The following is a 14,768-nucleotide window of genomic DNA, read 5'->3' on the forward strand; positions in this document are numbered from 1 at the left end:
GTTTGAGCTGAGAACAGGCTAAAGGGTGTAGGACATAACTGCCGAGCTAAGCGGGATTAGCGGACTGACACATTTAATCCAGTGTTTTGGCACAAGAAGTGACCTCATTAAATAGAAAAAAATAATTCCCTATGATTAAGCAGTGCATGATACGACTAAACTGCCTGCTACTCTAATACTTTTTCATCCATTGTTACTTTTAAGGGTAACAACAAATATGAGTGATACTGCTACTGGTCGACATTCCTACAGGTCACGAGACACCTATTTGGGATGTGACCCAGTCCCTTAGGCTGCAGGGAACATTCATGACTCACTTACTGCTGCAGACGCTTTGTTGCAGCTGTACTTATCCACACCACTTGTAAGGCTCAGTTGCATTGTGGAATGCCAAGGCCAGCCCAATGGAAATTCCCCAGTCAGTTGTAGTTCTCAGAGAGGGACATTCAAATTGGAATACAACAGTCAAACAAAAAGTCAAGCAAAAACCGAAGGAATTTTTCCCCATAGGAAATAATATAACTCCAATTAATTCATCCCAGACACCCAAATACAGTGGTTTGAGTATTTTAGATCATCAAACAAATTTAAATATTAGTCGGTGACAACAGCTGAACACTAAATGCTGTTTTTAAATGGAACTTTTTATTATTAAGGGCACTGTGTGAAATAGTGATTAGGTGGGATGTCCTTGTCAGGACCATCTTCTCATTAGAGAATAAAATTTTCTTCCACCTTTCAATGTCCCATTTTTGGTGCTCTCGTGCAAATTCCAAATTTTATGGTGCCGAAGGAGACCAGGCCTTTGAAGACTTTTCTTGTTCTTAAATCTTCTCTCGTAGATGCCTTCTGATGGTTAATGGACTGCACTCTACTCCAGTAGCAACCTCATTTGGGCGGAGGGTGGTTCCATATCTTGACGGACAGCCAATCTGAACTTTTATGTTCCATGGCCCTCAGGATGTTTTAAGAAGTTTCAAATCTTACTGCACCTTGGTGCGAGAAGCCTCATGCAGCTCAATAATCCGACCAACGTTCAACGTTTTTATTTTTATTTTTTGCCTTTGCCATCGAGAGATCATGACTACCTATCATGAATACCTGACAGAAAATGACATTGGATTCAGATTTTTGCCAAGATTTTGGCTTTTCAAAGGCTATGTCATGTCAAGTTTTCATTCATTCATTCATTTTCTACCGCTTATCCTCGCAAGGGTCACGGGAGGTGCTGGGAGCCTATCCCAGCTGTCTTTGGGCGAGAAGCGGGGTACACCCTGGACTGGTCGCCAGCCAATCATAGGGCACATATAGACAAACAACCATTCACACTCACATTCATACCTATGGACAATTTGGAGCCATCAATTAACCTAGCATGTTTTTGGAATGTGGGAGGAAACCGGAGTACACGGAGAAAACCCACGCATGCACGGGGAGAACATGCAAACTCCACACAGAGATGGCCGAGGGTGGGATTGAACGCGGGTCTCCTAGCTGTGAGGTCTGCGCGCTAACCACTCGCAGCCTCATGTCAAGTTTGATGATAATAGATTGTCCTTGAACATAAGTAAAACTAAAATCATACTGTTTGGTAACAGCAGAAAGAACACGCACCAGCAAATACAAATAGACGGTGTGGACATTGAAAGGGTGAACGAAAATACATTTCTGGGGATCACAATAGATGAAAATATGAGCTGGAAACCTCATATTACAAATATACAACATAAAGTGGCCAGAAATATTTCAGTATTGAACAAAGCAAAATTTGTTGCTCTCTGGTTCTACCATATCTTACTTATTGTGTGGAAATATGGGGTAATAACTATAAAAGCAATCTTCACTCGCTAAATGTTCTGCAAAAAAGGTCAGTAAGGATAATTCATAATGCTGCCTACAGAGAACATACTAACTCCTTATTTCTAAAATCACAAATACTTCAACTTGCTGATATAGTTCATCTTCAAACAGCTAAAATAATGCATAAGGCTAAAAACAACCAATTACCTAAAAATGTAATCCAATACTTCTCCACAAGAGAGGAGAAATATGATCTCAGGGAAGAACTAAATTTGAAACACTTATATGCTAGGACTACGTTAAAAAGCCATAGCATTTCAGTATGTGGAATCAAACTATGGAATGGATTGAGTAAGGAACTCAAACAATGCACAACGATGAGCCAATTCAAGAAACAATACAAGCAGTTGATGTTTGCTAAATACAAGGATGAAGAGTCTTGAACCAGTCATGATGTGCTATATATATCACTATATTGACACTTACTATGGTACCCATTATGTCATTGTATGCTCATATCACCTCGTACTTCGGTACGAGGTACATTATTAAAAAAAACAAAAAGAACCCTTAAACTGTATTATGGAAAGCAGGAAGTGAACAAATGTAACAGTTACTGATTGTAAAAGTACCAGATGGAGGGGTAGGATTTAATAAGCTTTGCTTCTTCCTACTCCTTTTGAACATGTGGAACTGTGAACTGATTATGTGATGCACTCAAATGTAGTCTGATGCATGTTCAAATGAAATAAAACCATGACCATTACCAAGTTTAAAGATCACAAATAACACTATGCCAAGTCGCTACAATATCCATTGTAGCATATTAAAGGATCTGCTCCGATGAAAGTGACGGTAATAACCAAGCATTGAGATTAAAAGATTGCTAGTGCTTTGGCTTTTATTAATTTTCTTACATGGCAGTCTAGGAGGGTAACTCATACGTAACCCGAGGACCACCTGTGGTACTAATGTACAGGTACATAATGGTTACCTCATGGTTTGTCAAAATATATCATTTATGGGGCATAGTGTCATCGTCTGAGCTAGAAGTCTGACTTGGAAAATAATTGTGTTTGTGAAGTCAACAAGTCATCTTCCACCATCTCTCCTTATGGACTTTGTCCCTGGGGGCAGGCAGCAAAAGAGACGAGGCGTTTAGGGCCAGAGCACCACTTGTCTTGAGAGCTAAATCCCTCTGCTGATGCAAGCAAACACACAGTGTTTACGTAAGCGGCCCCGATCAACCAGACCTAAATGATCATCGCCATGGTTTCTGGTTGACAGGCTTACCCTTTCAAATTCCTGCACTGTGAGGTTGGGATTTTCAAAGTGCATTTTCAACAAAAACCCCATCACTGATGCAATACTTTAGTGTTACAAAAAAGGGGGCACATTTGCTTTGTGATGATGCACCTCCATACGCACGTACATACACGTACATGCGCACACAGCAGTGCAAAAGGCAACATTTTTGGCCATCATGAAGTCTAAAAGTGCTTTGACTGGCTCACGTTGGACTTTTATGACCTTGTACATGGAGGTTACTCCCGTGAAGAGAACCATCTGCATGGACGGACGGCCAAGTGTGAGCATCATTGGCCGTTTCCGTATCCACGATGCCGTCGCAGCTCACTTCCGCACTGCAGTCCGTTGGATTCACATGCTGCTCCAGCAGCGTTATGCGCTGCTTCAGCCGCTGCTGAGTGTGCGCGTACTCGCCGAGTAGACGTGAAAAACGAGTCTGGAGGATGTCAAGGGACGACTCGAGCCTCTCCACTTTCTCCTCTGTGTCCTCTTTCTGCAGGCCGCCACACTCGCTATTCTCATCCAGGAGACCCTCCTTCATCAGGATCTCACGACCCCTCTCCTCCAGGACGGTTTTCGCGTCTGGATACTCGGTCACGGCCTCCATCAAGTCATCCTTTGAGAGGCAGAAGAGATCCGAGTATCCCAAACTGCGAATGTTGGCTGTCCGACGGTTTCCCATTTTGCTGCCTTTGATATTCAGAATGCTAATCTCACCAAAGCAGCTCCCGGCGGTGAGGAGGGCATACTGCGTGACCCCATCATCTCCCACCACGGCCAGCTTGCCCTCCTTGATGATGTACATCTCCTTCCCGATGTCACCTTTCCTGCAGATATAGTCTCCCGGACTGAAGACTTGTGGGCGTAATTTGAGCACGAGCTCCACCAACAATCCTGCCTCGCAGTCTTGAAAAATCCGCACCTTCTTAAGGGTCTCCAAATGCACATTGATAGCGATCTCAGCCCGCAGTTTGTTCGGTAAGTTCTTCAGCACTTCCTGCTCATCTACTGCTTTCTTGTTGGTCCACAGGTAGTCAAACCATTTGATGACACGTGTCTCCAATTCTTTGCTGACTTTACGAAAGTGCATGTAGTGTTTGATGGCATCGATTCGAGCTTGAAACTCAGCACGGGTGGCGTTCATGTTGGCGATCATGGAACCCACGTTCCCCACAATGGTGGCGAAGATCAGCACACCAACTAGAAAATCAAAGACCACAAAAACGTACTCTTCATCTCGCACTGGTGCGGGCATCTCTCCAATGGTGGTGAGAGTGAGAGTGGACCAGTACAGACAGTAGACGTAACTCCGAGTTAGAGAGATGTTGGAGATGTTGGGGAACACCCAAGTGTCTGAACCAAAGCCTAAAGACTTGGAGATAGCATAGTAGATGCATGCATTCCAGTGAATGATGACCAGGATGTAGAGCACCAAGTTGCAGATGCGGAAGATGTTGGGGTAGTTGGTGCGCGTCTCGGTGCGGTCAAAGAACTCGAACATCCGCGGGAAGCGCAACAGACGGTTGAACCTGAGTTGAGGCGTGTGGATGCCGGTGTGGAAGTAGACCAGGTCTGTGGGTAGGATGGACGCCACGTCCAGCTTGAACTGTAATGTGCGAACGTAGCTGTCCCTCAGCTTGGTGTGGTCCTTCACCAGAAGACCTTGTTCCAGGAAGCCTGAAACCAAACACAAACGTAACGTTGTGGGGATGTTGTGACATCTGCACTGCTTATCCTGTTTGGGGTCACGACAGTGGGTGTTTGTCAACCTCGTTTTCATTGAAATATACGCTTTGGATGGTTTGGATTTGGTTTGAGGATCTGCTTTTTAGATGATACTGTATAAGTAGCTCTGGACAAGACATGCATACATACTGTACATGAAATACAGACACATTAATCAGTCGTTCATTGCAGTTTATTGGTTCCAGACCCCACCAGAAATTTCCATGAAGTGAATATATTCGTAGTTAGAGCATAAAAAACCTGTTTACGACCTCCTGAATATGTTTTTTTTTATATTATTAGAACCATCTAGAAATGAAATAACACCCATATACCGTATTTTTTTTTCATAGGTTGGCTGTTCCTGCGACTTATACTCCAGAGCGACTTATAAATGAAAAAAGTGTTTATGTTACATAAACACTGGACACCTTTTCTGTTCATGTTTATTTTTTGTGTAGCTGAATAAGCATTGTGTTAGCATATTGTGTTAGCATTGTGTTACACCTATTCAGCCTGTTCTCTATTCTTTTATTATTAGAACTTGCCTTCCAAGAGGATGTAATGTCTGTTTTGGTCAAGTAGTTTGTAAAATAAATTACCCGCAAAAAATGCGACTTATACTCCAGTGCGATTTATGTATGTTTTTTTTCTACCTAATTATGCATTTTTGGCCTTATAAAATATACTCTGGAGTGACTTATAGTCCAGAAAATATGGTAGTTACCCTTACACTATATTACCCAATATAGTAGACATAATAATAGTAAATAAGCCATTTAAGACATAAATAAGACTGCAGTGGTGGTTCTACCCCCCCCCATAAAAAAAGGTTCTGTCAAATATGTTAATTTGAATCTAAATATAAATTATTTAGTTATACATTGCCACAAAATCTTAAAAAAAGCAACAAAATATTAAGAATGGAAAAATATTTTAAAAAGTACAACACACCAACACACTTAAACAAACTTCCAACTTTTTTTAACTACCGTGTGTTGCGCTTATTTCACAAGGTCAAGCTCCCCCTCTTAAATTGTATTTGACATAAATCTACATTTACTCGATTAACACTCTCATTCAAGTAAAGAAATGAACAGAAGCTAATCTATAGCTAACAAATAATGTTAGCTTATTTGATCATATACATTGCTTAATGTGGTGTACGTAAAGGGATGCTATAGCGCCATACTTTTATCTTTGGCCCCATTCTCTTCTTCTTTAGCATGTTTGAGGCGCTTGGTCTGCAATATAATCAATATGATATATTCATATATGTTTTATTTTTGAGCAATTATTGTTGTAAGTTACATTTTTTACATTTATAATTAACGTTTGATCACGTTTGGGGGCACGAGTATCACGCCTGTAGAGGGCGACAGTCTGTCATGTGCTGACTCAATGACGATTTGGTGAGCCTGAGTATTAGTAAATAGGCTTTTTTAATTTCCCCCTCTGTGGCGCCCCCTGGAGGATGCCGCTTTGGCCAATTGCCCATATGACCCATAACTAGAACCACCACTGGACTCGTTGTGTGTGTTGCTATAAATGTGTTCCCTCGGGGAGAAGAGTGAATGGCTGACAGGAAGTGATGTTGGGGGCTCAGAGCTGAGTTTCATCTTGCCGTGGGTTAAAGGGGACCTATTGTGCTTTTTTCTGACTGTTAAATAATGCTAAACTGTCAGATAATGAGATCTGCAGAGATTCTCCTCAACATTCAGTTGTTTGCAGTATGAAGAACCGCAGTGGATATTATATGATAAAGCATGTCACCTGTACGAAGTCGTACACAAGTGTCCATGATGTACACAATGTCCGAGAGGTAGTCCAGCACCAGCCAGCAGATGTAATTGGCCACTTGTAATCTATCAAAACACGCCCTGTGGATGAAAAAGACAAAGATTGATTGCCTGATTGATTGAGGATGGTGAGACTACAAATTTGGTATCAGTCTGATGCTAAGTGGATATTGCTATCAATACATTTTCAAGGTCGTTGAATGCTTTTGTGATGTTTGTCTTTAATATGTTGATCATGATTATAATCAGAATAACAATATACAATATAACAACATTTAAATAACAATGTGAGACAATGTAACTAAATAATTCTGAAATGAAAATATTGATTCGACAGCTAGATGATTGCACAGGTGTGCCTTAGACTGGCCACATTAAAAGGCCACTTCTAAGTGTTGAGTTTTATTATATTGTGGGAGTCTGGGCAATCAGGATTACCATTTGTGACCAATAGTATTTGAGTGGATATGTGCACACAAAATGTTTTTGGGGCAAAAAACAAGGGTTTGAATGAGAGCCGATGGCTGTTTTTGTTTACCTGTTTTTCCGCTATATATTTTGTTTTGCTCAAAACTCAAAATGTTCTGTGTAATAATTGTACAGGTATATACGTACTAGGGCTGCCAATCGATTAAAATATTTAATTATGATTAATCACTCCCCCTACAGTTAACTTGAAATTATTGACAATTAAGTTCATTAAGTTAATTCATTAATTTTCTATACCGCTTATCCTCACGAGGGTCGCGGGCGTGCTGGAGCCTATCCCAGCTGTCTTTGGGCGAGAGGCAGGGTACACCCTGGACTGGTCGCCAGCCAATCACAGGGCACAAATAGACAAACAACCATTCACACTCACATTCATACCTATGGACAATTTGGAGTCGCCAATTAACCTAGCATGTTTTTGGAATGTGGGAGGAAACCGGAGTACCCGGGGAAAACCCACGCATGCACGGGGAGAACATGCAAGCTGGGTGAGGGTGGAATTGAACTCGTAGCTGTGTGGCCTGCGCGCAAACCACTCGGCCGCTCTGCAGCCCAGATAGACGTTTTTATTTATAATAAGTGTACCTTTTGAAAGATGATTTTAAAGTTTTCAATACACTTACAGTATGAAGATGAGTCTGGATAATAGGTTTTCTTGATGAAAATATTTGGCTATTACATTGTTTTTTGAAAAAAAAGCTCAAAAACAAAAGGGACCTCAATGTAAACAAACAAAGACAGGGTAGAAGTAGACATTGGTAAAGTAAACGATCCATCCTTGGCTATGCCTGCTGTTAACGACCTGATAAAAAATCAGCCGCAAGATGGTTCACATTTAAAAAAAACACAAATTAATTGGTACACTCTTTGAAATGCACTTAGCTATTACACTGTATATTAAAATATTACCTTGCCACGACAAGGAACCAATTGTAGAGCACGGCTATGGCGATGACAAATAACCAGCGGTAGTAGGCGTCATCAGACGGGGACACCACAAAAACATCCCATTTGTTCCTAAAGGCATCAAAACAATAGTACTTAGCTGGACATAAAACAACAGCTGCTTAAAGTATTTCTTGGTGTACAGTATTACTAAACTATTCAAGTGTGTGGATTGTAAATGGGTATACACAACATCCTTTGTGGGAACTGTAAGGTTATTCTCTATCATGTTCACTTTACACAAATGTATTCAAATAACCGTTGTTGCCAAGGTGACGTTGAGTCCATTTTGAATAGTAAAACCTTTGTTTTCCAGTGCCCCAGTTTTTGACGAAACACGTCTAGTACAATATTGTGTGTAGCACTTAGTACATTTGCCGTGGACTGCATGTAAAACTATAATTGTTCTCTACAAATGTTTTTTGTTCATAATTTTGGTGTCTGGAACTAATTTGAGTTAACGGCATTTCACCTGAGTGAAGTTGGCCCCCCACCTCACTCAAAACTCTGGTCAAATAGTCTCATTTTTTTCAGCTACGTTTGTGCAGTTAAAATGTTTCTGCTTTCGTTTTTGAGTTAGTTTATCACATAGGTCAACCAAAGGTCAAGCAGTGCTACGTTAATGCTATTTTGTGCAGTTAAAAATAATGTTTGTGCTGCTGTTGTTTTTCAGTTATTAACTATTCTAGTTTTGGCCTGTTAATAATTCTGAGTATGTTGGGGGGCTGGTTATGTAATAAGCAAAAAAAAAAACAAAAAAAAAACGAAAGCAGCGCAAATGTTTATTATTTTAACTGCACAAAACAGCACTAACGTAGCACACAAACTAATCCAAAATTATTTTGGTTTAATTTGGAGCACGTACCAATTTTCATATGATTCGGTTTTCATCGAAAATATATGCGTAACGTTTGCCTTGGTTTTTGTACAAACTTTGTTTTTCCTGTACTGTATCGAGTGTTCAAACAAAGCACCTTACGTGTTGCTGATTCATTGCCCATGCATTTTTTTTTCAATAGAGTGGACTGCCAAATAACCTGCCATGGGGCCAGAGAACGTTGTGAGCGCTATTGTCATTTTTCTCTATAAAAGTATTTTTTGCTGATATTTTTGCGTTTGAATAGGTTAATTGGACTTAAAGTATTTTGAAAAACATCTCTGTTTTTGTATGTTTCATTTTTAATATGACCTTTTTGGAACAAATTAATAACAAAAAAAACCTGTATTTAGACAGGAAATAGAAGACATTTGTGAACGCTTGACTTTTAGTGACTGGAGTTTTTATTCACTGAAATGAATCGGGTATGCGATTCACTTGAGTAACTCATCACAGGGTAACAAAGACAAGTAACCGTGAGTCCCATGCACGACTGCCCCCCGATAGGACTGGAGTCGAACCCTTTTTGACTGTACTGTATCCCCATGGTACACGAGTCCAAGTGCATTGCTGTGCGGTGTACCTCAAGATCCCTTTGGCATTGTTGCCATTGGTGTCTGTTTGCGTGTTGCTTGTGCGACTGGGGGCATTTCTCAGCTCAGGGCCTCTGAAGCGCTCCAGGAAGGAGTCGGGTCGCTCCTGCTCCTGGGTCAAGCTCCTGTGAGCCCATTCCCTCAGTCTCACCACCAGGCTCACCAGTCTGATTAGTAGCAGAAGTAGCAGAACATATAAAACAGATTTGCAACTTTGTAAAACGTGCAGCGAGATAAATGCTGAAATGTCTGACATTGAACAAAAACACATGCACTAGCTAGCTCAATGCTAATTTACATAGCAAACATTTTCACTTGACTTACAAGCAAGGGCTCAACAAGTGACAGGACTGGCGCAGTCAACACCGTAATGTCTTAACAAACCTTGTTGGTCTTCAGCTGGTTTCAAATAGCATTACATGAATTGACGACACCATAAGAAAAAATATTATTTTTGTATATCAACCCCCTGAAAATGGTTGAGAATCCCTGATCCAAAGTACATGTCTGCACAAGGAGTGGCACGATTCACTTGTTCCTGTGACTTTGGGTTTGCATCGAAGTTTTATTGTCTCTGACATCATCTCTTGCTCATGCAGCGTTTACCTTGAGACGGCTCCGTTTCTTTGAAAAGAATTCCTGGAGTTGCCGCCGTGAGGGTCAAGTGCAGCGACCCTCTGGAGCTCCGAAGATGTGTCATCGCACACAGATGGAACCCTGCAAGGTTGGTCGGCAAACACAACACTCACTGTACATCCAATACACTTGTTGGCGTTTCATAACAATGTATGCGTTAATAGACTTTTATAAACTGTTTTAAGTAACATTTTTTCATTAATTCATTTTCTACTGCTTATCCTCACGAGGGTTGCGTGGGGTGCTGGAGCCTATCCCAGCTGTCTTTGGGCGAGAGGCGGGGTACACCCTGGACTGGTCACTAATTAACATAGCATGTTTTTGGAATGTGGGAGGAAACCGGAGTACCCGGAGAAAACCCACACATGCACGGGGAGAACATGCAAACTCCACACAGAGATGCCCGAAAGGTGGAATCGAACAAGGTTTTCGCCTTGTCCATGAGGTCTTTATGGGTGATCTTGGTATCGAAATAAAAAGGAGAGGTTTGCTGTTACTGGAGTGAAAATATACATATGGGTCGGTCTCCAAAAGCATGACATAGGCAGCAAAATTGAAAGTTACTTTCTAACCAATTTGGATATGAAAGAATATGTCACTTATCCTCACGAGGGTCGCGGGGGTGCTGGAGCCTATCCCAGCTGTCTTTGGGCGAGAGGCGGGGTACACCCTGGACTGGTCGCCAGCCAATCACAGGGCACATATAGACAAACAACCATTCACACTCACATTCATACCTATGGACAATTTGGAGTCGCCAATTAACCTAGCATGTTTTTGGAATGTGGGAGGAAACCGAAGTACTCAGAAAAAACCCACGCATGCACGGGGAGAACATGTAAACTTTACACAGAGATGACCGATGGGGGAATCGAACCCTGGTCTCCTAGCTGTGAGGTCTGCACTCTAACCACTCGTGCAGCCCCCTCCCATCCCATCATCATCTCTAACATTCATTTGTGTTTCTACCTGCTTAGAATACTCTCGGCTCTCTCGATCTCCTCCTCCAAGCTGGTCTTGACTGACAGGTTGTGGGGTGAGCGGCCTCTTTCGGCTGTGTGGCCCGTCATCTTCAGACCTCATGTGGTAAATACACACACACACACACACACACACTGTTTGAACTTGGCTTAGTTTTTACAAAGGATGCCCTTCCTGATGTAACCTTAGCCACGAATGCTATGAAAAAGCGTTTATGTACTATTACACCACCAGCTCCCGATCGTTAGAGAGAGAGGCCGCGGAAGGCCACAGCCTTCTCCAGCGCTGACTGACGGGTGTTTAGACGACTGTTACCACAGTGTGACTAATTGGAGCATCATTAATGACAACATACACGGCCGTCTTGAAGCGCTGTGGCTCGGAGAGCAAGTCAGCTGCTCTCCCACGGGTACTGGGTCACTTTGGTAACCAGTTTGCTGTGTATACTCCAGCATGTGTATATGTGTGTGACAAGTCTGTCACCTATATATCATCGCTGCAATGAAGCAGAGATCAACTTTTTATCTGCTATACACATTTAGCTCTAATTTAGCTCTATCCTGTGGCTACACAAGTTCTTACAACATCAATTCTAGTCAGAAGTCACAAGGAAGGGAATAATCCATATATTTGTATTGGAAAGGAAACGTGTAACCAACATAACATCAGTTAAACATAATAAAACTTTAGTTTAACATAATTAATCTATGTCGATTTTGGGATTTTCTTGTAGTAATTTTTTTGTGGGAATTAATTATCATTATTATAATAACGACAAATGCAAACAATATTCATTCACATACTAACAAAATATCTGATGAGTTAAAATAATTTTGTTTTCTTCAAGTGGGAGACAAATAATGTTAATAATAATACAGTATATTATTATATCACATCATTGCCAATACTTGGGAATATCAATCTTTTTAAGCTTGGAGACTGAAAAAAGATAACACATTTTAACAATAAGAGCTGATAATTGTCAATATTTTGTCAAATAAATCTTGTTTCCTGTTTCCTTTAGCTGGGAAACAAAACGTAATAATAATAATAATAATAATAATGATCATCGTCATCTGTAATAAATATAATATCAGATCATCTTTTTTCCCATTTTTAAGTATGAGGCAAAATACAATTCAATGTACTGTACAATATTATAATAATCATAATAATACATTTTGGGAAATACATACAGAAAATCTCCTTACAGTGCTAACAAAACACTAGCCTATTAAATACATGATAGCATGTAATAACTGTAATATCATAATGATCAAACTATGTCGGGAAACAAAACGTAATAATAATAATAATAATAATGATCATCGTCATCTGTAATAAATATAATATCAGATCATCTTTTTTCCCATTTTTAAGTATGAGGCAAAATACAATTCAATGTACTGTACAATATTATAATAATCATAATAATACATTTTGGGAAATACATACAGAAAATCTCCTTACAGTGCTAACAAAACACTAGCCTATTAAATACATGATAGCATGTAATAACTGTAATATCATAATGATCAAACTATGTAGACGCAGAATGTACACACATACTGACATAGGCGTTACCTTACCTGTATTGCCTTTGTGTTAGTCAAGTAACATCCCCATGGTGACTTCACACAGACGCACTCAGCCAATCCATCTCTGTAGGCCACAACGGTTTGTATGAAAGGCGATACAACTCCCAAATTAGATCAAATGAATCCGAGCACATATCTCACAACATTAGCGTTCCTCCTGCTCCTCCTCTTCTGGAGGTTCTCATGTACGGGGGCAGGAAGGATGGGAGAAGATGTGTACATGTAGGGCGGGGTCATGGCTGAAAGGTGGAGATGGAGCAGGTGAGGGAATATTCTCATGTTCAGCACTTCAGACTCGTGTTGTGGGGGATTTCTCTCATTTGGACTCTGGTTTCCTTTTCAGTTCTCTCGTTTTTTCTTTTTCACAGTGATGTAATAGGCAGCATTGGGTAACTTACATAAAATGATAGACATAAATGGCTTCATTTATAGTGCAGTGCAACTGTAAACACTGTAGATGCTGTTTTCCTCTTCAAGATGCATTATTGGAGAGATTTTGAGAATAAACAAGTACATTTATGAGGATAATTTATCCCTGGACTGGTCGCCAGCCAATCACAGGGCACATATAGACAAACAACCATTCACACTCACATTCATACCTATGGACAATTTGGAGTCGCCAATTAACCTAGCATGTTTTTGGAATGTGGGAGGAAACCGGAGTACCCGGAGAAAACCCACGCATGCACGGGGAGAATATGTAAACTCCACACAGAGATGACCGATGGGGGAATCGAACCCAGGTCTCCTAGCTGTGGCCTGTGCGCTAAGAAAAAAATAATCGCAAATTTACAAGAATTAAGTCATAAATGTACCAGAATAAAGTTGTACATTTACAAAAATTAAGTCATACATTTCCGAGAATAAATTTGTAAATTTACATTTAATTAAATTTAACATTAAATTTCTGAGAATAAAATTTTACCTCTATGAGGAAAAAAAAGGCACAAATTTCATCGTAATATTACATGTTGCGTGTCAGAAGGAAAACACAGCATCGCTCCTCAGAAAGGAAGGAAACAGTCCTCTTGCTTCAGGCTAGTTTTTATTTATAACGTGGCAGCAAAACAACCCCCCCCCCCCCACACACACACACACACATGCCCAAGGCTACATAAGAAATCCCTTTTCATAGCTGTCTCAGGCAATGCCTGTAACATAAAGTTACAATTTTTTTTCTTGTCTGGCTTTTCCTCTCTATGGAAGGACGGTAGTGACAAGCACCTTCCAGCTCATATATTTTATTGTCCACTTAGCAAGAATAAGTCTGTTACTTTTAGATTGAATTAACTATTACAGAAGTCTCAAACTCAATTTACTTGGGGGTCACTGGAGCTCGGGTCCGAGTGAGACTGGGCATGACAAAACACGACTATAGTCACATTTATACTCTTTTTTTATTTACAACATATTGCGCAACTGCAGTGTCTTGAGACACATGCTAACTCGCAAACTAGAGAACTAGCGACCTAAACGGTAGCCTTCAAGTTATTTCCTTTAAACTTAAATAGCCAAAAACTTACCACTTCCACACGGATAGGGAGGATAACTATTAACAGTTATTTAACCTTTAACATGAACATTAATCAAACGTAATGTTTTTTTCTGGGTACATGATACCATACAGCATCCATATCAAACTTGCGCGGGCCGCACTAACATTAAACTTTCATATCAAGGCGGGGGCCTCAAACTAGTGTCCTGCGGGCCAAATATGGCCCGCGGGCCGCATGTTTGAGACCCCCGAACTATTATTTTTATGCATCCCCCTGGGGGACAGAAATCCTTTGATACCCCGCACCCCAACCCCAGGCCCGCTCCACTATTTGTACATTACAGAGGCTGTATAAATAGCATGTGTATGTATATTAAATGACAAATAATAATAATAATAATTATAACCACATGTCACTGTTGTGTAATCCATTAGGGAAGCCCACACAGAGGACTTCATGTCAGAGCTGAGACTCAGGCCACTGAACTGTGCGACTGCTGACTGTTAAACTAAATCCTT

At 40.6% G+C, this 14,768-nt stretch overlaps 1 protein-coding gene across 1 annotated transcript; it reads right to left on the reverse strand.

The window, feature by feature from the left end:
- Nucleotides 1–3,282: 3,282 nt before the first annotated feature.
- Nucleotides 3,283–11,242, reverse strand: cnga2b (cyclic nucleotide gated channel subunit alpha 2b). The gene is made up of 6 exons (XM_058087103.2): nt 11,142–11,242; nt 10,143–10,253; nt 9,527–9,703; nt 8,031–8,138; nt 6,607–6,713; nt 3,283–4,785 (listed from the first exon to the last, which is right to left on the reverse strand). Exons 1-6 carry the CDS (start codon nt 11,240–11,242, stop codon nt 3,311–3,313), a joined length of 2,079 nt encoding a protein of 692 aa, XP_057943086.2. The 3' UTR covers nt 3,283–3,310.
- Between the last annotated feature and the right edge of the window lie 3,526 nt (nt 11,243–14,768).

The sequence above is a fragment of the Doryrhamphus excisus genome, linkage group LG21 (genome assembly GCF_037039965.1).
Source record: "Doryrhamphus excisus strain RoL-2023G ecotype Guam linkage group LG21, RoL_Dexc_Guam_v1.1, whole genome shotgun sequence".
Classification (NCBI taxonomy): Eukaryota; Metazoa; Chordata; class Actinopteri; order Syngnathiformes; family Syngnathidae; genus Doryrhamphus; species Doryrhamphus excisus.